General features: G+C 46.1%; 1 protein-coding gene across 2 annotated transcripts; it reads left to right on the top strand.

Annotated features, from left to right (window-relative positions):
- The first annotated feature begins 105 nt into the window (after nucleotides 1-105).
- On the top strand, nucleotides 106-21,385 carry LOC139407156 (general transcription factor IIIC, polypeptide 2, beta). Of its 2 annotated transcripts, none has more exons than XM_071150650.1 (20): nucleotides 106-245; nucleotides 1,017-1,465; nucleotides 1,773-1,886; nucleotides 2,026-2,380; nucleotides 2,714-3,029; nucleotides 3,197-3,291; nucleotides 3,432-3,509; nucleotides 3,638-3,736; nucleotides 3,865-4,092; nucleotides 4,257-4,368; nucleotides 4,558-4,675; nucleotides 13,684-13,715; nucleotides 13,903-14,032; nucleotides 14,188-14,332; nucleotides 15,799-15,960; nucleotides 16,154-16,241; nucleotides 16,446-16,574; nucleotides 16,997-17,167; nucleotides 18,664-18,771; nucleotides 20,518-21,385. In XM_071150650.1, exons 2-20 carry the CDS (start codon nucleotides 1,033-1,035, stop codon nucleotides 20,731-20,733), a joined length of 3,129 nt encoding a protein of 1,042 aa, XP_071006751.1. In that variant the 5' UTR covers nucleotides 106-245; nucleotides 1,017-1,032; the 3' UTR covers nucleotides 20,734-21,385. The 2 variants fall into 2 exon arrangements, with proteins under 2 accessions (XP_071006751.1, XP_071006750.1); XM_071150649.1 differs by having other exon boundaries at nucleotides 151-192.
- The last annotated feature ends 2,197 nt before the right edge of the window (nucleotides 21,386-23,582 follow it).

Raw genomic sequence — 23,582 nt, forward strand, 5'->3', positions numbered from 1 at the left:
GTTGTATCCACTTCGGCACTTCGGGCCCCACCTGTGGCAGGAAAGGTGTACCGCAGCCATGCACCAAGGCAATATTTAGTTTCGAACAGAAGGGGGCAGCAGTCTACCGGCCAATATCGTCACAACAAATAAGGCGGTCTTCCAGCTAGATCCACGCTCTACAGAATACCGATTGAGAATATTACAGATGAAGTACGTTATTATTGCTGTTGGCGGAAATAAGGACTTTGAAGAAGGTTTAATCGGTAACTATAGTTTCTAATTTATGTCACCGTATATCTGTATTCCATCGTAACCTAACCATATTGGCACGGACATGGGGACTCGAACCGGGGGTTAGAGTAGAGGCGCGAGTCAGGCCAACTGGGAAACGAGGTCTACAAACCATGAGCCACGGGATAGTATAGACCCTTGGAAGAAATGTCCGATGTCTTTTGTGTTGTACAAGTCTGCGCGGTTAGCTCATTTTTACCACAGACGCTGTCCTAGTCGGTATTATGACCGACGTCTCAAGAAAATCTATGTACAGTAGGTAGCTACATAGCTAGCTATCGTGTAGCATATTGACATTAGCTAGCTAACTAGCTAACGCCGGACACTTCCTACATAAACTTGCTGTAGCAAGTGTGTAAGTAGCAACTGTAGCTAGTTATGCCATAAAAGTCTAGTTCGCTAACGTTAGCTTTGTCATCACTAACAATTTGTCCGTTTTTTTTTACAACTTTTAGTCGATTATCGGTTTGAATCAATCAACCAGTCAATGCAAATCAGTCAGTGGCCCATTCTCCCACATTTGGGTAGGCTAGTTGGCTACTACATGTGCCCTCGAGTCATCTGCCAAATATGAGTGGTGTGATTAACTAGCCAATAGCCAGTTTAGCTAACTAGCAAGAAATTGTATCATGCAATATACACTGCAGTCATTCTGTGAAATTTGCAAATAAACTACGGTATCTACTGTCCCATGTTTCAACTGGTGAAGTCTCTCCCTCCCTCTCTCTCTCTCTCTCTCTCAGGTATACTGTAGGACGTATGCCTGTGACAGAGAGTTGCACAGTTAGGCTGTTGAGGCTGCCTCTCACCAAGAAGAGTTGCTCAGTAAACTTGTCTAGGCTTTCTGTGATAAAGAAGAGGTGCTCAGTAAGGCTGTCAAGGCTTCTTGTGACAGATAATTGGTGCTCCGTAAGGTTGTGTAGGCTACCTGTGACAAAGAGGTGCTCAGTAAAGTTATCTACTCTGCCTGTGACGCAAAAGCGTTGCTCAGTAAGGTTGTCTAGGCTGTTGATGGCAACCATTGCCCAGAAGTTGGGCAAACAGGGTAGCGAATCCATGGGCTTACCCCATGGAGAGGAGACAGAGCAGCAGACTGATCCACACAAAAAACCTCAGGCAGAGGCGCAGACCAATCCACATGAAAAACCACAGGACACCAATGGGGAGGCTGTCGGTGTTTCATCTGAACAAGGTAAGCAGCAGAGAGAGAGTGACACTGTTTAATAAAGTGAAGTGTCCCAGGACTCCCTAAAAACAGGCCACTTCAATACAGCTATTAGCAGAAGTGACGTTTCACTAACCCTTTAACTAACCTTGACCTAATTCTCTTAACCTGCAACAATAATTCACCTAACCTGCTGTGCAAGTTCTCCTAACCTACTACAAGAACAGTCACTTCCTGTCATATTTGTATCAAAGTGGTGTGTTTTTAGGGAATTTTGCGTTCCATACTACATGTAGTGGAGTACAGACCCCACCATGTTCCTATGTTTTCCCAGGCCAGGATGTGCCTCCAGAAGAGCTTCCTGTACCATCTTCCACCCCGGGAAATCGTCTACAGAGAAAAAGAGTCCCTAATCCGAAATATCAGAGAGAACCAGACACGACCAACCGTGAGTGTCTGAACTTAAATAAACTGGTTATTAATATTGTGTACTAGCAGTAGCCTAATATATGCCTAGATGATAACGCAAACCAACTTGCCTCTTTTGTTGCTCTGATTTTATATTTTGGTACATTTTTTCTGCATAGTACAATGTCCTGACTCAACAAAAAAGCCAAGGAAAAAGATGGGCCTGAAAATATCCGTAGTCTCTAACACAGAAACTGACCAGCAGGAGCCTGATAAAAAGACCCCAAAACCGAAACCCCCCAAAAAGACACCTGCCAAAAAGACACCACAGAAAAAGCCAGTGGTCTCGAGCATAGACAGTGACAAGGGGCTTATCAAACAGATCCCTGCCAAGAAGACCTCTGCCAAGAAGATACAAAAGGAAACACCACAGGTCAACTCCACGCCCGCCCCTGCAGTCCCGGAACTGAGGGAGACCCCAGAGGAGCCTGAAACCACCCCTAGTGGCAGACCCAAGCGGAGGGCAGCAAAAGCGTATGTGACATCATCTAGTCCCCCATCATTTTGATTCTGTTACAGCAAGTAAGCAGTCTTTGATGGTAACGAGATGATCCTATACAGTATGCCTATTAGTGGGGATTTCAGTGAATGAGCAGTAGTATTATTCTTGTTTGGCCTGTGTTTTATACAGCTACCTTTGACTCCCTATGCTTTTTCAATATCTCATCCACGTTTGATTGTCATGATTATAAAACAATCAGAAATGGCCATCAAATCAAACTTTATCTCTTCATATCAAAGGCAATTTCAGTTTGGAAAAGGTCATGCTCAATTGACCCATTGTTGTATGTTTCTGTTCCATCTCAGTGCATTGCAGTACCTCCATACCCTGGCCAAGGAGGTATACAACCAACCTGACAATGGTACTAAGAACGACTGGGAGTCTAGCCCAGTCCCCAGCCCCAGCTCAACCCAGCCCCAGAAACGAACCAGAGGCAAGGGCAAGAAGAGGAAGGCCCCTGATTTTGACAGTGACAACGCCGCAGAGGATGTGGACTTTGTTCCAGAAAATCAAGACACCGAGGAGGAAAGTGAGGCTGAAGATACTCAAGAAGACTTAGACTTGGAGAAGAGGCACACACCACTGAAAGACCTTAGATCCAGACGCATTTCCAGAGGTCTTGTGAGTGGCATTTTTATTTTTTACAGTAGATTGTGATAAATGGACTAGCAGACAGAGAGATATTGTGAGGGATTTTGCCCACTAGGCGACCACAGGCTGAGACCAATGACAAGCTAAATTAAGACTTTTGTGTTACCGTTGTCATGTTCTATTTTTTTGTCACTCAGTCAAGTCAAGTTCGATACCATGGTAATTCCCCCAATGGACTGTCCAACAACATGATGGGACCCATCTGGATGTGCACCAAAACCACCAAGACCTTGTAAGTTGCTCACCTGTCTTCTATGTAGCAATAAAAAAAAAAAACTAGGTTTTATTGCTTACTGCCAGTAGGGGGTGCTCAATGCATTACATTATTCACTCCTGGGTCTTTGGTCCTGGCTCTTTCTGTGTGTTTGACAGCCGTGATGAACACTGTAACGAATGGGTCTTTGCTGAGTGGATGCCTTCAGAGAAGGATTGGCATTGCTTGTCGGACAGGTAGAAATATCATTACAAATTTGATTATTACATTATACTTGATCTTCCAGGGAAAAATATTACATGCATCTCACATACCGAGTAACCCAGGAATACATCAAATGTTTGGTATGCGTTTCCCCTCCCAGTGAGGCTGAGAAGTATCTACCGCAGGAGATGATGTCAACAGCCTTCACCTTCTCAAGAGAGGGCATCAGGGAGGAGACTCCTCTGCACAGAATGAAGAGGTAGATCCTTTGTAGCGCAATTTGCAGTTGTGCTTGCAACACCAAGGTCTTGATCAAGGCCTTGAGATATGTGTATATATATATATATATATATATATATAAGTATCTTACTATTGTTTATTGTCCAGGTTTGAGTGCCTGCCACCCCACCCTGAGCGCTGGGACATGCTATTCTATACGGGCGGGCCGGTGTGGGCCATGGACTGGTGCCCCTCCCCCGATGGCGCCCCTGCCAGCCAGTACGCTGCCATCTACTGCCACAGGAACCTGGACGACCAACACAGGATGAACGAGTTGTACACCAAACCTGGACTCATCCAGATTTGGGACCTGGGACAACTCCAGTACAACACCAGGTAGGAACCATGGCAATGGCCAGCTAATGGGGATCAGTGTAATATCAGTCTTTCTCTATCTACCGCTACAATCGTCTTGATCTTTCTACCTTTCTCTGGGCTATATCCCCCCCAACATCTCTCTGCTCCATCCCTTCACTCTCACCCTCCTCATCTCTCCCCAGTCCCCAGTCCTCTCCACGGCTGGCCTATGGTATTGCCCAGGATAAAGGCTTTGTGTGGAACCTGAAGTGGTGTCCAGGAGGAGCCTGGGAGCTGCCCACCACTAACAGGAAGGTAGGAACAGCAGCACACAGAAATACTGATGTGTTAAATCAACATCAGTAATGTCAGTAATGCATAATGGCTCCACATGACTGTAAAAGAGAACTGTATAAAACACACGCAAAAAATAGAAAAATGTACGACTCCCTCTGTCCCTCTCTCTTTGTCTCTCTCTTTCCTTCTCTCCTCTCTCTCTGGCAGGCCCCTCATATGCCCAGACTGGGTCTCCTGGCTGCCTCCACATCAGATGGTCACATCACTATCTACAGCCTGCCTCACCCCGACACACTAATGGCCCGCAGGAAACACACCGCTAAAGGTTAGCATGCTCGTTTAAAGTGGAACTGACAGCGTTTTAACTACATTGCAGATATGAAACAAACAGACAATCATACTATAAGTTTAACAAAAAAAATCTAATTCCCAGTTTATTCTATTTGGCATCGATCAAATGGGTGGACAGGCAGGCAAGTTCCCATTCAGTTGTCAAAACGTGGGTTGGGACAAGCATGCATTGGCAGGCAAGCTGCCGAAGAACGAGCAGGATACTACTCCCCATCGTTTATCAGTGGAATTTGTACGACCAACTACAAGCTGAAAATGTTTGAGGGTTCATCTACTGTTCCCTTGTTAGATTTTAGCTCATCTCGCTCTGGCTAGCATTAGTTGTTGATCTTGTGCATAGGCAACTGAGGGAGAGAGCCTACCTTTTCATGGTTGTCTATGCCTGCGACGAACCATCAAACAAGCAAAGCGTCGATACAGGGCTAAGATTGAGTCATACTACACCGGCTCTGACGCCTGTCTTATGTGGCAGGGCTTGTAAACTATTACAGACTACAAAGGGAAGCATAGCACGAACTAAATCACTTCTATGCTCACTTCGAGGCAAGCAACACTGAGGCATGCATGAGAGCATCAGCTGTTCCGAACGACTGTGGGATCACGCTCTCTGTAGCCGACGTGAGTAAGACCTTGAAACAGGTCAACATACACAAGGCTACAGGGCCAGACGGATCCTGGGACTAAACACCTCCCTCTGCAACTGGATCCTGGACTTCCTGACGGGTCGCCCCCAGGTGGTGAGGGTAGGTAGCAACATATCTGCCACGCTGATCCTCAACACTGGAGCCCCCCAGGGGTGCGTGCTCAGTCCCCTCCTGTACACCCTGTTCACCCACGACTGCATGACCAGGCACGACTCCAACACCATCATTAAGTTTGCAGACGAAACAACAGTGGTAGGCCTGATCACTGACAACGAAGAGACAGCCTATAGGCAGGAGGTCAGAGGCCTGGCTGGGTGGTGCCAGAATAACAACCTATCCCTTAACGTAACCAAGACTAAGGAGATGATTGTGGACTACAGGAAAAGGAGGACCGAGTACGCCCCCATTCTCATCAACGGGGCTGTAGTTGAGAGCTTCAAGTTCCTTGATGTCCACATCACCAACAAACTAGCATGGTCCAAACACACCAAGACAGTCGTGAAGAGGGCCTATTCCCCCTCAGGAAACTAAAAAGATTTGGCATGGGTCCTCAGATCCGCAAAAGGTTTTACAGCTCCAACACTGGTTGCTTCACTGCCTGGTACAGCAATTGCTTGGCCTTCGACCGCAAGGCACTACAGAGGGTAGTGCGTACGGCCCAGTACATCACTGGAGCTAAGCTGCCTGCCATCCAGGACCTCTACACCAGGCGGTGTCAGAGGAAGGCCCTAAAAATTGTCAAATACCCTAGCCACCCCAGTCATAGACTGTTCTCTCTACTACCGCATGGCAAGCGGTACCGGAGTGCCAAGTCTAGGACAAAAAGGCTTCTCAACAGTTTTTACCCCCAAGCCACACGACTCCTGAACAGGTAATCAAATGGCTACCCGGACTATTTGCATTGTGTGTCTCCCCCCCCCCCCAACCCCTATTTTACGCTGCTGCTACTCTCTGTTTATCATATATGCACAGTCACTTTAACTATACATTCATTTATTCGTTCATACATACATTACTACCTCAATTGGCCCGACCAACCAGTGCTCCCGCACATTGGCTAACCGGGTTGTCTGCGTTGTGTCCCGCCACCCGCCAACCCCTCTTTACGGTACTGCTACTCTCTGTTCATCATATAAGCATAGTCACTTTAACCATATCTACATGTACATACTACCTCAATCAGCCTGACTAACCGGTGTCTGTATGTAGTCTTGCTACTTTTATAGCATCGCTACTGTATATAGCCTGTCTTTTTACTGTTGTTTTATTTCTTTACTTACCTATTGTTCACCTAATACCTTTTTTTCACTATTGGTTAGATCTTGTAAGTAAGCATTTTACTGTAAGGTTGTATTCGGCGCATGTGACAAATAAACTTTGATTTGATCAATAGGACTGTAAAGTTCCCAAAACGTGGTATTTATATATTTGCATTCAGGTGTATTTTGTGCCTTTTGGAAAATGCTTTCTACCGATCTAAAGTCGCGCTGTTGCTGCTGCCTGTAAACACACAGTAGGGCCTGTGTAAGCAGCTGAATTTGTCACTAGAATCGTTTACCAAAAAAGTCACTGGAAGAGTCTGAATACTCACAAAATATTTTGGGCAACACTGCCTTGTGGCAAATGGCTTATTGGCATAAAGGCCTACTGCAGCTCTGATTGGCTATGGTGCACCGGTCTGTGTAGAGGGTAGGCACAACACATCTGCCACGCGTATTCTTGCCCCTTAGGGGTGCTTGTTTAGTCCCCTCCTGTACTCCCTATTCACTCATGAATGCGTGGCCAAGCACGACTCCAACACCATCATTAAGTTTGCAGACGACACAACAGTGGTAGGCCTGATCACCGACAACGATGAGACAGCCTATAGGGAGGAGGTCAGAGACCTGGCAGTGTGGTGCCATGACAACAACCTCTCGTTCAATGTGAACAAGACAAAGGAGCTGATTGTGGACTACAGGAAAAGGAGGGCTGAACATGCCCCCATTAACATCTACGGGCTGTAGTGGAGTGAGTTGAGAGTTTCAAGTTCTTTGATGTCCACATCACCAACAAACTATCATGGTCCAAACATACCAAGACAGTCATGAAGAGGGCACGCCAACACCTTTTCCCCCTCAGGAGACTGAAAAGATTTGGCACGGAGCAAGCAAAGCTGTCATCAAGGCAAAGGGTGGCTACTTTGAAGAATCTGAAATATGAAATATATTTTGATTTGTTTAACACTAATGAAAAACCCTTGAATGAGTAGGTGTGTCCAAACTTTTGACTGGTACTGTATATACTAGGCGTTGTCAGAGGAAGGCCCAAAAATTTGTCAACTTGTCGACTCCAGTCACCCAAGTCATAGACTGCTCTCTCTACTACCACGCGGCAAGCGGTACCGGAGCACCAAGTCGAGGTCCAAAATGCTCCTTAACAGCTTCTACCCCCAAGCCGTAAGACTCCTGAACATTCGGGGGCCGAATACTTTCGCAAGGCACTGTATTTACATTGACCCCCCCCCCTTTGTTTCCACACTGCTGATACTCGCTGTTTATCATCTATCCATAGTCACTATATATATATAGCTATAGAATTTTCACTAATGACTTACTCTGTCATTCCCAAACATTCTATGAAATGTGAAAATGATCGCTTGTAAAAAATATTTAAAAAGGCATAGAATAGAAGATTTAATGTTGCTAAAACGCTGTCAGTTCCACATTAACACACGATAGGACCAAAGCAACTGACAATTAAGACATATATTAGTCATTTGTGATAGATATATTATAACAGTAATCCGTGTCGGAATCGAACCTACTCTGGTGTTGTGGTTGTATGTGCTGTTCCAGAAGGGAGCAGTATTGTCATTCAACAGCCTGAACTTGGTCCTGCAGAACAGTCTTTATAAAATCCGTTTTCATGCTGCTCATTGAAGTGGCCATTTTTTTTTGTTGCCAAGTCACATAAGTACATATTCACTTCATTTTTGTTATTTTTTTATGTAAGGGCACATAAACATCATGTTATTATTAAATCATATGCCTTAGGATATTTACCATAAAAATCTATATCTATCTTCCGTAATAGGTGTGCGTGTGTGTGTGTATATGTTTTCGTGTCTGAGCGCATGTTTTAATTTTCCTTGTATGGCCCTACACATTTCTGTCCCCCTCTTCCTGACTCTCCAAATCTCCCTTGGGATCACATGATCTTTGACCAAGTTAATAGTCCCTCTGCTGGGGCTGGGGCTGGGCTCCCCCCCCCTCCCCCCCACTGCATTATTCTCCCATTGTTCTGCTGATGCATGGACTGTCCACACCACGAACACTGCATCCTCAGACAACCAACACTGTGTGTCCTTTTGCTTCCGTATGTTTGTGTGAGCGTGTGCTCATCCTTCTATTCATCTCTGCAGTAGGTCGAGAGAGAGATGGAGGGAGGTGATAGAAGGAATGGAGGGGATGGTAGGGTGTATAGGGGCAGACAGGGTGAGAGAAAAAAGAGAGAGTTGCTTGCCTGGAGTCATCCTTCACGGATTCAGCTCTCTTACAGTCTGGCAGTAAGTGCTCCCATTTCCCCTTCTTTCACATTGTACTGGAGTGTACAAATCTGTTTACAAGGTAATGCACTCCAACGTGCCATCGACATAGCAGTATCAAACTCTGCATTACAGTGCGTTTATCACAGTGACCTATATATGAATGGACAAAGCCATGGATCACGTGACACCATTCATTGTGAAGACTCCATAGCGAATTAAAGCCAAATTAAATCCAGGCAGTTTGAACTCCAGGAAGTGACGTGGCAGGCTAGCTCAGGGATGCCCCCTCATTGAGTAACTTGAGTTGAAGGTGATTGTCTTCTAAAAGTGTGTTTTATTTACACGAAGATTAAGCATAAAAATGGCACTTTTCCCATTTGCTTAAACACCATAGTCCTACTGTGTAAACAGTGGTAGATTTCGTTGTAGGAAGTCTCGCTTGAAGTGCGTGTTCTAATAGCAGCCAGCTGTCTAATTTAGCAGCAATATGTTGCGGTTCAGACAAAAGTTGTATTCTGACGTTCCTAGAAGTTACACATGTGCTTTTCTTTGTAGGAAACGTTTTTTTTGTGTGAAACCGGCTATATTGTGGTATGGTTATTTTCCGTCACCAAACACCAGAACAATGCCCAACCAATACACAGACTCCCAATGTTGTGTCCTAAAGCTAGGGGATCCTGTTTTCTTTTCTTTTTTTTCTTTTGTTGAATTTTTCTCCCCAATTTCGTGGTATCCAATTGTTTAGTAGCTACTATCTTGTCTCAATGCTACAACTCCTGTACGGGCTCGGGAGAGACAAAGGTCGAAAGTCATGCGTCCTCCGATACACAACCCAACCAAGCCGCACTGCTTCTTAACACAGCGCGCATCCAACCCAGAAGCCAGCCGCACCAATGTGTTGGAGGAAACACCGTGCACCTGGCAACCTTGGTTAGCGCACACTGCGCCGGCCAGCCACAGGAGTCGCTGGTGCGCGATGAGCCAAGGATATCCCTACCAGCAACCCCTCCCTAACCCGGACGACGCTAGGCCAATTGTGCGTCGCCCCACGGACCTCCCGGTCGCGGCCGGTTACGACAGAGCCTGGGCGCGAACCCGGAGTCTCTGGTGGCACAGCAAGCGCCCTTAACCACTGCGCCACCCGGGAGGACAGGGATCCTGTTTTCTGATAACAATACCTGCAGTACTGCGGTCTGCCATGACCTTCCGTGGCTTCAATGAGAGAGGCAGTCTTTCTCTGGTTTATCATGAGGCGCATACTTTTAATGAGACATCGATATCCACTCCCATCATAATGGATTCACAGGGTTTTAAAGATGAAAGGACTTAACCCACAACATTCTAATTCTGAAGACTTTTACACCTCAGTGACTGGAGCTGTAGACGTTTTAGTAGTGTGTAGCAACAGTGAGCGCTTGGCAGTTAAAACAGATACCGATAGATCAGCTGTATAATATGGTTACAATGTATAACTAAGCAATAATATACCACAGCTAACGCAAGGCGGAGCGCCTGGATACAGCCCTTAGCCGTGGTATATTGGCCATAAGAGGCGGCAGGTAGCCTAGTGGTTAGAGCATTGGGCCAGTAACCAGCAGGTAGCCTAGTGGTTAGAGCATTGGGCCAGTAACCAAAAGGGTGCTGGATCGAATCCCCGAGTTGACAAGGTAAAAATCTGTCGTTCTGCCCCTGAACATGGCAGGTAACTGTTCCCTGGTAGGCCGTCATTGTAAATAAGAATTTGTTCTTAACTGACTTGCCTAGTTAAATTTAAAAAAAATATATATAAGCCGATAAGGTGCCTTAATTGTATTCTAAATGGTTTAACAATGTAATTAGACCAGTAACCTTTTGCTATTATAAACTGGTTACCAATGTAATTAGAGCAGTTAAAATACATGTTTTCTCATACCCGTGGTATACAGTCTAATATATCACGGCTGTCAGCCAATCAGCATTCAGGGCTCGAGCCACCCAGTTTATTATATACCATAGACTGTAAGGAGTGACTTGACGTAGCATTGGAGAGGTAAATGTCTGAGTGTTTTGCTGTATCTCTTACAGATGGCACTACACTGTCCTGTTAAGATTAAGCTCACAACATTGGTCAAATGCATATGCATACAGATACAAGTTGTTTTGGAGAGGTGCCATGCTGGGCGCTGTCATGATTTGATAGCAGCAACCATCCGGTTGACAGCTCACTCCCCAACAGACTTTTCCCATGTGACTCGGGATTCGAACTGGCTACCCTCCAGTTGTTGACTCGCTTCTCTAACCGCTTGGCTACCTGCCATACAGTCTCCTCCCCTATGAGGCTCAACAGCCTTGGGGGTGATGTGATAAAGACTATGGTCATTAGGTTGATGATGTTTATCTGGCCCATCCATCATTTACACTAGAAAATACCTGCTGCATCCCTCATAGTTGTGCCAATTTGAAGTTAACTTGAATGTTTTTCAAAGCAAAACCAAATGAACCATATCAGCAGGATACACTCATACACTCATAACTGCACATATGCCTATATATATATATGACACACAGACACAGGGTAGCCAGCCAGGCAGGGCAGGGCTCACTCCAGGAGATAAGAGCAGCACTGCAGAGAGGGTCTGATTCATGGACCTGTATAGCGTCAGGACCTTGCGTTTTTAGCCTTGTTCTTTCTATAGCACCGGTCTTAATTTATCACTCTGCCTCAAAGGTTTTATATTTATAGAGTCACAGCTTGTAAGTGTCTGTCGGCCCTATACAGGCAGTTCAGAAAGCTGGAGTCATTCACTATGGGGTCAGAATGCTCCCTTCAGTATATCAGGTTGGGGCCAAATTTTACGGTGCTCCTTTTGAGCAGTTTGTGGATGCAGCATTGTTTTTTTTTTTCAGAGCCCAAAATCACTGACTGTTCTTTTCCTCTTTTAGTGCCCTTTCTATCAGTTAATTGTTGTCATGCCCCATTGTACACAGTTCCACAGCAGCCTCTCCCCATCCCCCAGGTTTCCGAGCTGGGGGATGAAAGGTTACAGTTTATGGTCAGTGCCCTGAGAAGTTACATTTCGGTTTTTGGACTGTTGAGAGGGAACGCTGGGCCCTGGCTAGTTGTTCTTCATGTCCTGCCAAGAGCTAGTCTGGGAGAGCTGGGTCACTACACTGAACTATGAAACCCTCAGAGTCACAGCAGGACGGGACAGCCACACCTGTGACGAGTGACATTTAGGGCACCTTGTGCTGCCTTTCTGGAGGGCCGGGTGTGAGGCTAGGAGAGGTAATGTAGTGAGTTGTCTACATTTAGCCATGGAGCTAGAGAGATGGGGGGGGGGGCTTTTAACAGACTGATAGAAAACGCGCCACATCGGCTGGATGAAATGCAAATTAGATCATCAAATACCCATTCTGTAATGCCGTCGCTGTAATTTAGCATTAATGTGAGCCAGCCTGGTCTCTGTTCAGAAGTGACAGGGTTAAGGGATCAGATGCTTGTGCGTGTGCGCTCACTATCTGCGAGACTGTTTGGGGCAGATAATTACAAATAGCTTTTGGTGCCCGTAAAAAACCTGCCGGGTAAAACAAAAAGGGCCTATCTCCTCCTTGCTCAATGAAGATAATTTACTAGCTCGTTCCATCAGACAAGGATCTATAATTGAAATGACAAAGAAGATGCATCGCTACGCAGTTGTTAGTGTTGGAAGCCATGAATTTCAGCCTAGTACCCGACACCTTTCTCCCCCAAACCTGTCACTCACACAGGCCTCAATCAGCCTATGGGGAAGGGAGGCTTCTGTGTTTGGGTGGAGGGGGTCGAAGATTGGGTGGGGGGGGGGCAGTGAGGCGTGATGCTGTATCGACCCCCATCGACCTGTAGGGGGTGGAAGAGGTGGGTTAGAGAGGAATGAGACCACAGGAGAGGTAGCTGGACCTGAAATCCTCCACAGACTAACACTACTCTGTCAGACACCCAACCTTTGCCGTATGCCTCCTGTTAGATATAAAGTGTTGTGAACATTCCAGTATTGTACATATTCCAACGCCATGTTGTTATTACAGCCTTTTGTAATAAATAAATACATCTTCAGCCACAAATGCCTCGGTATCAGGCTAGTTTAAGTGGCTGAGCTAATAGACCGACAGACGCAGGATCCTAACAGTAGCCAGATCTCAGACACATCCAGGGAAGGAGACTGGTTCTCTGTGTCTGGGCCAGCAGAGTGGCCAGTCAGATCTGGTGTAATGCCAGGAGAAGAAGGTTCAGACTCTTGAGTGTCTGCTTCTATTGAAAAACAGTAGTCAGATGGACAGTCAGTGCCATGTCCAGTCAGTGATTGAATGGCCCCGGGACACATCCATCTGGGGTGGCAGGGTAGCCTAGTGGTTAGAGCATTGGACTAGTAACTTAAAGGTTGCAAGTTCATATCCCTGAGCTGACAAGGTACAAATCTGTTGTTCTGCTCCTGAGCAGGCAGTTAACCCACTGTTCCTAGGCCGTCATTGAAAATAAGAATTTGTTCCTAACTGACTTGCCTAGTTAAATAAAGGTAAAATAAATCTCGCAGAGCAGATAGACATGGCCTGGGATTCTGACGGTTTTTAACACCATACTGTCTTTGGAGAGGGACTGTGATTGCTCAGCTCCTTGTCTGTGTTGTCTGACTGCACTGATCGCAGGGTGAATGAGATTGTTGATTTAAGTGTGTGTTCACACTCCACAGCCCAGTTTGTTAAATTACAATCCGTAATAAATCTGTGTTCATGTATTGAGTTCCCATTAATAATCAATGAGTTTATAAATAATATTCATGTGTTTCCCAATAGGTGGAGCCTGCCCAACACTGATGATCTGCCAGGTAGGCTAATATCTGATCTCACCTCTTCGTAGAAAAGCATTTTAATTTAGCCCATCTTCAACTCTCAGCAATTATGAGAAAGAGAAAACACTGTCCACACACAAAATGTTTTATTTGAAATCTTTTGAGATGCTTGTCCTGCTGGTGTGTACAAATCTAATTGTCATTTGTCCGTGTGTGTGTGTAGGTACAGGGTGTGATCACTCTGAAGCGGGGCTCCTTCAAGACCAACCACGATGAAAAGAATAACCAGGTTCTCTCCATGGACTGGCTGCCTGTCAAACCTCACAATATCCTGGCTGCTGGCTTCTATGATGGTATGACGACAACACATCATAGTCCAGGATGCCAATGAGGTGTCACCTGTGAAACGGGCGTCCTGTGGTGTGACTGTCACCGTTGCCCTTGTTCTTGAGCCTACAGACTCTACCCCACAGACTCATATCCATGTCCTGCTGTCTTCCCCCTGCAGGTACGGTGGCCCTGTGGAACCTGTCCAGTAAGTCTATTCTGCAGCGGGTGCGTGCTCCAGACCGCTCCTTCACCCTCTACCCCTACCACTGCTTCATCGCCCATGACAACGCCACCCGCGCCCTCAGTTTCTGCCACGCATCCAGGTAAGCAGCCGATCAGAGCGGAGGATTCAAGGGCCCGTCTCCAACCACTAGGTTCTGAAAGCTCAGCATCACGACCAACTGCACCAAAGCTGTAGGAAAAAACACCATGCAGTATGACTTCAATCCGTAGTATGAGACTGCATCAAGCTCAGAGACCAGAGCCACCATTACCATTCTGAGCATGTAGGATGTAATAAGCAGTGACCTTTTGGCAGTGAGCTCCGCGCTGCGCCATGCGGCTGTCTGAGTCTGCTGGAAGGTAAGCAGCAAAGTTGGTTTTCCTAGCTGGCTGGGTCAGGGAGGGAGGGAGGAAGGGAGAGCAGGAACAGTGGGTGGTGGATGAAGCCAAGTGTAAAGCTCACGTCGCATCTCGCTACCTCTCCGGATTTCTAATAAACACTCTCTCTGCTAAAACACATTCCCATTATTGGAGGATGGAGGGGGAGCGGAGAGGTACACCAATGGTGGATCTGCAGGCAGAGAGGAGGGGAAGGAAGATGTTACGCTCTGTGATGTCGCGACTCGTGTAAACATATCGACGTGTGAGGGTGGAGGTAGGGAGGGGAGAGGGGCACACAGCTGTCAATCCTGCCCCACTCCAGATGCTATGTCGGGTATAGACTCTAGAGGGTACGTCCTTTTGGCCAGGGGCCTACGATCCTGGTCATATAGTCTCATGAAGGCAGTGGCAGCACACAAACTGAGCTCCAGAAATCCGCCATACAAGACAGCCTCTGGAAGTTTCACACCTATCATGGACGAAAGGGATGGGATCTACCCCTGGTCTGGTCCCAAACAATACCACTCAGTTTACTGGCAGTGCCTACCCCTCCCTCTCATTAGCACCGCCCTGTAGTAAGGTGTAGAAGAAGCGTAGCCTCCCAGGCCATGCATCTCCTGTGTAACAGAGCAGAGAAATCAAATTGGCTACCTAGTAGAGTATGACGGCAAGGTGTTCCTCTTATTTCACTCCTCAGTCGGCTGCATACTGAACAACCACCAGCGGCTTCTAAACCAGGTTTATTAGAAAGCTGTAAAGATCTGCAGCAGTATCATGAGTCACGGGTTAGCGTGCAACATTGATACACCGTAGCAGCGGGTTATTCTCCAGTCTATGGGCTGGCGTTATGGAGACACTCGGGGGGGCCCCGCTGGGTTGTTTGGTAGGGGACAGACTGCAGGCATCCATATTATCTGGCTGGCTGGCTGGGTTTTAATGAGGGATAATGAAGAGCTACTGTACAGGACACTGGGCTGGCTGACTGGAGCTGTCCCCTCCCACGTTTCTTCCACCTCCATTTCCCTCTCTTTTGTGGTGAGACTGTCTGCCATCTTCTCTCTGCCTTTTCTACTCTCCATCAGCTCCGCTGTCTTCCCTGTCCTCCCTCCTGCTGTTCTTTCCTCTCCTTATCCCCTCCTCTCATCTCGTCTCCTCTCTCCTCCCTCTCCTCTGCCCTTCCTCCTAGAGACCTCATGGTGACGGCGGGTGATGACAGGCTGGTGAAGATGTGGGACCTGAGGAGGACCTGGGAGCCCTGCCAGTCCTTCAAGCGCTTCCTCTCCACCGAGGCGGCCTGGCCCCTGCACTGGGCTGGAGTCTTCATCTCTCAGGAGAGCACCTACGCCACGTGAGTCCCTCTCTCCTCTCCTCCTTCCAATTCAATCGACATCTTACCTCTCCATTGTCGTCTCCTATTCCCATCATTCCCCTGTCTTGTGTAATCAATACCTTGTGCTTGTGAAGGGTGTTCTATTGTATCGCGCTTTGTTTTTGGTCTGTTTTGTCAGGGGACCTGTTTAATTTTTCGTGTCCTCCTTCAGGTTTGGCCAACATGGACTCAATTACTTTGACTCAGGGTATCTGGGCTTCAAGCCACTCTTTCTGGTGCCACGGAAAGGGACCATGTGGGTAGGTGGGGAAACTGGGACAGAAACCAATTCCACTGTAGTCCCTACCACTATTCACTTCTGTAGACTGCTTATACCTCTCAAATCCTTTCATATCTGTTTTAGTGTAGAGGGACGAGGGGTTGAGAGGATTTTTGGGCTGCACACCATTTCTTGGTCCAACCCCCTTCCTCGTGTTGATTGGTCCATCTTGGTATTTCTGCAGAGCCTGTCGATCTCTGATTGGCTGAACACAGCTGTGACGGCGGACTCGGTGGGAGACGTGATCATGGTCCTAATACCCAACCTGTTCAACAACCCCTGCTACCTCAAACGATCCATCGATCGCAGATTCGTAAGTACCCTGTCCAGGCCGGCCTCGCACCACACACAGATATCTCCAAAATTAGCATTTCTAAAGTCGCCATTACCAACCGGGTGGTTCTAGCCCTGAATGCAGATTTGGCTGAAAGCCGTTTTATATCAGACAGTATACCACAGGTATGACCAAACATATATTTTTACTGTTCTAATTATGTTGGTAACCAGTTTATAATAGCACCTAAGGCACCTCGGGGGGCTAAGGGCTGTATCAGGCATTCCGCGTTGTGTCGTGCCGTAGAATATTGGCCATATACCGTAAACCCCCGAGGTGCCTTATTACTTAATTATACACATATTTCATGACATTGACTTACACATTAAAGACTGCAGTATGAATGTTAATCGAAATGGGTCCATCTTTTCTCTTCAATCACATTTGTTCTATTCTTTCAGCCGGTGTTCAGAACCGAAATGGTCCAATTGAAAGAAGAAGTTGAGGAGAATGAGGGAGGAGTTGGAGAGAAAGGAAGTGGTTCCACCAGTAACGGAACATCCCATCATACACCTCAGACCTACAGAGAGACAGCCCAGAAGTACTACCTCCACTACCACGACATGGACATGGTGGGTTAGGGTTAATACAGAGGAAGGAGATGTTTACGCACAAACACATTCGGCTGTTTGAGTGTGTTAAATCTCTCTAAGCACAAGACTGCCTGAGCTCTGCATTGTAGGGGATTGTGTGTTTGTGTGTCAGGACCAGACTGCAGTCCATGAGCATCTGATGATATAAACCTGCCCGGTGTGTTTATGCACAGAGCACATGTGGTCTGCTAGACCCAATAGGTTTATTAGATGTGTTGTATCTGACACACCTGGGGGAACCGAAGGGCCCAGGGCGCATCTGCAAAACGCCATCCCTGCTCACACGCTGGTGCCGTCGGTTTCTACAACAACCCAGAAGTGCACCTAGTTGTGGCCCTTAGCGACGGCCGACTCCTGGGTTAGGACTTGATTAAGTGTTGCACCCTTCATTAATTTATACCGCACCCTCCTTCCCCCTCTCCCTCGCCACCGCTCCTCTCTAGGGCTCCTCCATCTGTTCCCCTGCCTTCCGCTCCACCGGCCCTGTCACTGCCCTGCACACACACCACCCCGAGTCGCCGTGGCCTAAGCACGTCCATTACCCATCGGGCCACGGCCCACTTACCTTTGACGTATGTCACCTGACTAGGGCCTTTTGTTAGGGAGGGAGGGGCGGGGGATGTCATGGCCAGGGCAGTGGAGTTTATTCTTGCTGCTTGACATAACGCTCCACTTACTCAACCCCTGAGAGAAGCGCTCTCTTGGCCTCAATCTGTCTCCCTGGCTGTCCAGTGTGGGAAACAACATGCTAGGGTTGACTCTTTGAGGGTTCAGAGGGCTGTGGCATTTTACCATGGGCCACTGCTACAGCATAGGTCAGTGGAGATGAGGAGCATTTGGTATTTTATTAGGATCCCCATTGGCTGTTGCAAAAGCAGCATCTGCTCTTCCTGGGTTCCACACAAAACATGAAACATAATACAGAATGACATAATACAGAACATCAATAGACAAGGACAGAACTACATAATTTTTTTTTAAAGGCACACTTAGCCTACATATCAATGCATACACACAAACTATCTAGGTCCAATAGGGGAGAGGCGTTGTGCCGTGAGGTGTTGCTTTATCTGTTTTTTGAAACCAGGTTTGCTGGTCATTTGAGCCATATGAGTTGGGAGTTCCATGCAATAAGGGCTCTATATAATACTGTACGCTTTCTTGATTTTGTTCTGGATTTGGGGACTGTGAAAAGATCCCTGGTGGCATGTCTGGTGGGGTAAGTGTGTGTGTGTCAGAGCTGTGTGTAAGTGACTATGCAAACAATTTGGGATTTTCAACACATTAATGTTTCTTATAAAAAGAACATAAAAAAACATCAACACAGAGATAGAAGAAATGGTCAAAAAAAATGCATATCTAAATTCATCTTAATTTGTGATACAGTGACTATTGTTTGATAGCTCTGTATTTGGGTGTGTCCGTTTTGTGGTGTTTTAGCTTGTAATCAGACGATTGAACTCTTTCTCTTCCAGAGAACGTTTAAGAATGCCCAGAGCCGATCTCCGTGGAAGCACATGCAGGTTGCAGAGGCCAAAGGGGGACCGTGTCTGGACCTAATGCCTTTGGCTTCACTAACTAAGGTATGTCTAAGAGTACAAAACATGATTCTCTGACTGCATTCCACCTTCAGCAGCTCTTCCGTAGTTAATGTTTTTACTTGCTGGAGCAGCCAAGCTGAAAGCTGTGTGAATGTGATCTCTTCTGACGGAAGTTATCATCAGAACCCCCCCCCCCCCACAGTCTGCATTAGGCCCAGCTGGGACAGAGTGAGAGACTCTGATGGCCAGGCAGCGATAAAGACAGAAAGTAATGAGCTGTAAAATGAGGAATGTGTCACCCCGGGTTTGATTGGAGGGATGCGAGGAGAAGAGTGCCATAGGGATGATCTGTCGTTTCACTATGGAGTGATGGAAACGGGTGGGATTCTCCCAGGTGACACGGAGGAGAACCGGAGGCCACTATTCATCATGGCAAAGTCACTTCTTAAACCAGCCTGTTGTACCACTGAGCCTTTAGTCTTATTTGAAATGCATTTTCTTGTGCCTTTCTCATATGTTCAGTAAAGTAAAAGTTTTAGGCAACTATTTGAACTTAGAACTATTGGTTATTCACAGAAATCGCTTTTCGAGGGCCACAGCGACTCGTTGACAAACATTTCCAATTGAGGCACTATGCTATAACAGTGATAGCAGCCCATGGATTGGTCATGGAGCCAGGCAGTGACTCTAGATTAGTGCTAATAGAAATATCAGTAGTGTTGTTATCTAGTCTAATGATGCTGGCCAGGCAGGATTAAGCTGTGGATTGAGCAGATCTCCTGATTGGGAATTGATCAGCTGGGTAAAGAGTTGCATTGGAGCTCAACGCTGATGTCAGAGTGCATTAGCCCTCTCTTAACAGGGCTCCTGAATAGCACTGCGGTCTAAGGCGCTGCATCTCGGTGCAAGAGGTGTCATTACAGACCCTGGTTCGATCCCGGGCGTCGTCCGGGTTAGGGGAGGGTTTGGCCGGGGTAGGCCGTCATTGTAAAATAAGAATTTGTTCTTCACTGACTTGCTTAGTAAGTAATGGCAGCCATGGCTTCAGAGAGCATTTGGTCGAGTTAAAGTAGCTGTCCAGTGTCTCTGATTTCTATGAAATATAACCTATAATTTAATTACTCTATGAGTTAAATAGTTTTCCATCCCCAAAATTGTGATTAATAAGTATGTTAAAAAGCGTACTTTCTGTGTTGGAATGGTGTGGGCGTATACTGGTCATAAAGAAATATTCATGAGTATACCGCTGATTGGCCAGCTCGTTCTCCTCAGTAGGATGATATCCTAATTTTGAGGTGTTTTTTAATTTTTTAAGTGTTCTCCAATTTATGCTTGGGCTACAAAAACAGCATAGGATGAGTCCACAACATAATATGGGTATGAGTTAACACAATATGACAATTTTCACTGGACAGATTTTCACTGGACAGTTGTTTTAACAGCAGACTTACTCAATCTCCACTGTCTCAAGTACAAGCACTGTTATTTATTGGTTGACAGGCTCACCTTATTCCCTCATCCTTGCCGATTCCCTTTAAACATGTCATGTATGTTTTATTGGGAGAGGGATTTTTCTAGTTTTGGATGTGTGACTGTTGAGTTGAGGACATGAACATAAAACATAACATGTTCATTTGTATCCAGTTAGTTGCACATGCAGGAATCAAACCTACATGTCTGGTGTCTCAAACACCATGCTTCAAACATCTGAGCCATCTGTAAATAATCCTAAACCATCATCTGTGTTCTCTGACTGTTCCCACCCTGTTCTCCTTCTCTTCTTTGTAGGTCCGTTTCAACCCCAACCTGTGTGCCCAGAGCTGGGTGTTGTCTGGGGGCCAGGCGGGCCTGGTAAGAGCCCACTGCCTCAGGGCCATGAACAGCTCTCACATTAACAAGATGGTGCAGGAGAGCCAGGCCCAGTTCAGCACCATGTTCCCCCAGGACACGACAGACCGCCAGGGGGACGCCAGTGCCGTCAGACACACCACAGAAAAGCTGTAGGTGTAGGTTCCTGGAGGTCTGCTCCCTGTAGCGCTCCCTCAGTGTACTGCAGTGTACACCACTCCCAACTTCCTAAAGACTCAAATTAGGGCTTCGTTCTAACTTTGGATCCACCCATAGAACATCCATGTCAAAATGAGATTTTCATGGAAGTTTGAGTTACAGGAGTGGATCTCATGGTAGGATCCAGCTCCCAATGAATGTGATTGGCTGCTTTGTTTGGACAGTAAGCCCACTGTGTTTTTATCTTCTGCAAGACCACAATGTTTTTATATTTAACTTATTTCAAGACGGAAAAAATTCATGCTATTTTGCTAGAACTTGTAAATGTTTTACTATTATTTTTATATAAACATTTTTGTTGTTGTTGGTGTGAATACATTGTGAACTGAGGACTGACTTGAAGGGTTCTTATAGAACCCAGACTTGGCGTCATTGCAAAGCTATAGCACTTTAGGGTTTTTCTGTTCATTCATTCTGATTATATTCTGCCTTTCTTGCCGCTGTTCCTTTTCTATCACACACTTTCAGGTCCATGACTTCTGTATATCAGGTATAAACCATGTTTTAGATGTATTTGTCTCTGAGCCAATGAGTCTCTAAGTATTTTGTCTGTCAATGTCTGTTTATTAAAATTATAATTTCAGTCTTTTCTAAATCTCATATTCCCCGTTTTTTTTCCCCAAGTCTCAAGGCCTCCTGTAGTTAGTAAATGTACTGAAAGTCTGTTAAGCGGGGACTTGGTTACTGTGATAAAAGCCTGATATGTGTAACTAATCGTGGGTTATCGCTGCAGTGATCCATCCCTGTGTGATAGAGGCTCCATTCTATGTGACTTATACCTTATTTAAGAGCTGATGATGGCGGAAAATAGTCCAGGGAGGATGGGACCCGGCGGTAAGAAGGCAGCAGCAGTAAAAGACTATTAGCAGTACTGCCTTATCGACTGCAGCATATCAGCGGTGAAGCATTGATCTGTTCTCAGCGGATAGAATGGAGACTCAATGTTCTTTAGTTTACCATACTAGTGTTGTGAAAATGTTGATGAATTTGACCACTTTTAAAGTGGACCTGCATCAATGATTTCAAAGTCACTACATGAATTACAATTGAAAAACCCATTTCATGAAGCTACAAACTGAACTATATTTAGTAACTTTCTTTGGAGAGATGGTGATTGGGTATAAATTGGCATTTGGTGGTCTAAATTCTGTCTTTAATTGCCATTTCCTGAAAGTCACTTCCCACACGCCAACTCATTTTTTTCAGCTTCAGAATCATCTGCATTCACCACATTTTGTATGGTTATTCTTAGATACACTCACCAGTCAGTTTTTTAGGTACATCCATCTAGTACCGGCTCGAACTCCCCTTTGCCTCCAAAACAGCCTGAATCCTCCGAGGCATGGATTCTACAAGGTGAGAGAAAAGTTTGTTTTGCTCGATTGGTATCAAGGGACCTAACGTGTGCCAGAAAAAACATTCCCCACAACATTATACCACCGCCACCAACCTGTACCAGGCAGGATGGTTCCATGGACTCATGCTGCTTACGCCAAATCCTGGGATTTGTCGGACCAGACAGTGTTTTTCCAGTCCTCAATTGTTCAGTGTTGGTGATCGCATGCCCACTGGAGCCACTTCTTGTTTTTATCTGATTGGAGTGTAATTCCGTGTGGTCATCTGTTGCAATAGACCATCTGTCACAAGGATTGGCGAGTTGTGCGTTCTGAAATGCCATTCTGCACACCCCTGTTGTACTGTGTCGTTATTTGTCTGTTTGTGGCCCGCCTTTTAGCTTGCATGAGTCTTGCCATTCTCCGTTTTCGCCCACAGGACTGCCACTGATACAATGTATTTTTTTTTTTTTTTGCACCATTCTCAGTAAACCCTAGACACTGTTGTGTGTGAAGCCCAGGAAGGCGGACGTTTTAAAGATACTGGATCTGGCACCAACGATCATACCACGCTCAAAGTCTCTTAGGTCCCTCATTTTGGCCATTTTAACATTCACGCGGACAGTAACTGGATGCCTGTCTGCCTGCTTTATATACAGCACATTCGGAAGGTATTCAGACCCCTTGACTTTTTCCACATTTTGTTATGTTACAGCCTTATTCTAAAAAGGATTGAATTGTTTTTTTCCTCATCAATCTACACACAATACTCCTTAATGACAAAGCAAAAACTACTCTTTTGACATTTTTGCAAATGTATTACAAATAAAAACATACCTTATTTATATAAGTATTCAGACCCTTTTGCTATGAAACTCGAAATTGAGCTCCGGTGCATCCTGTTTCCATTGATCATCCTTGAGATGTTTCTAGAACTTGATTGGCCATAAATAGACAGGTGTGTGCCTTTTCAAGGTCTCACATTTGGCAGTGCATGTCAGAGCAAAAACCAAGCCATGAGGTCGAAGGAATTGTCCGTAGAGCTCCAAGACAGGATTGTGTCGCGGCACAGAGCTGGGGAAGGATACCAAAACATTTCTGCAGCATTGAAGGTCCCCAAGAACACAGTGGCCTCCACTGTGAAAGAATTTTGGAACCTCCAAGATTCTTCCTAGTGCTGGCCGCCCGGCCAAACTGAGCAATCGAGGAGAAGGTCCTTGGTCAGGGAGGTGACCAAGAACCCGATGGTCACTCTGCAGAGCTCCAGATATCCTCTGGAAATGGGAGAACCTTTCAGAAGGACAACCATCTCTGCAGCACTCCACCAATCAGGCCGTTTTTGGTAGAGTGGCCAGACGGAAGCCACTCCTCAGTAAAAGGCACATGACAGCCCGCTTGTTTGCCAAATGGCACCTAAAGGACTCTCAAACCATGAAACAAGATTATCTGGTC

Source organism: Oncorhynchus clarkii, chromosome 4, assembly GCF_045791955.1.
Source record: "Oncorhynchus clarkii lewisi isolate Uvic-CL-2024 chromosome 4, UVic_Ocla_1.0, whole genome shotgun sequence".
NCBI classification, from domain to species: Eukaryota; Metazoa; Chordata; class Actinopteri; order Salmoniformes; family Salmonidae; genus Oncorhynchus; species Oncorhynchus clarkii.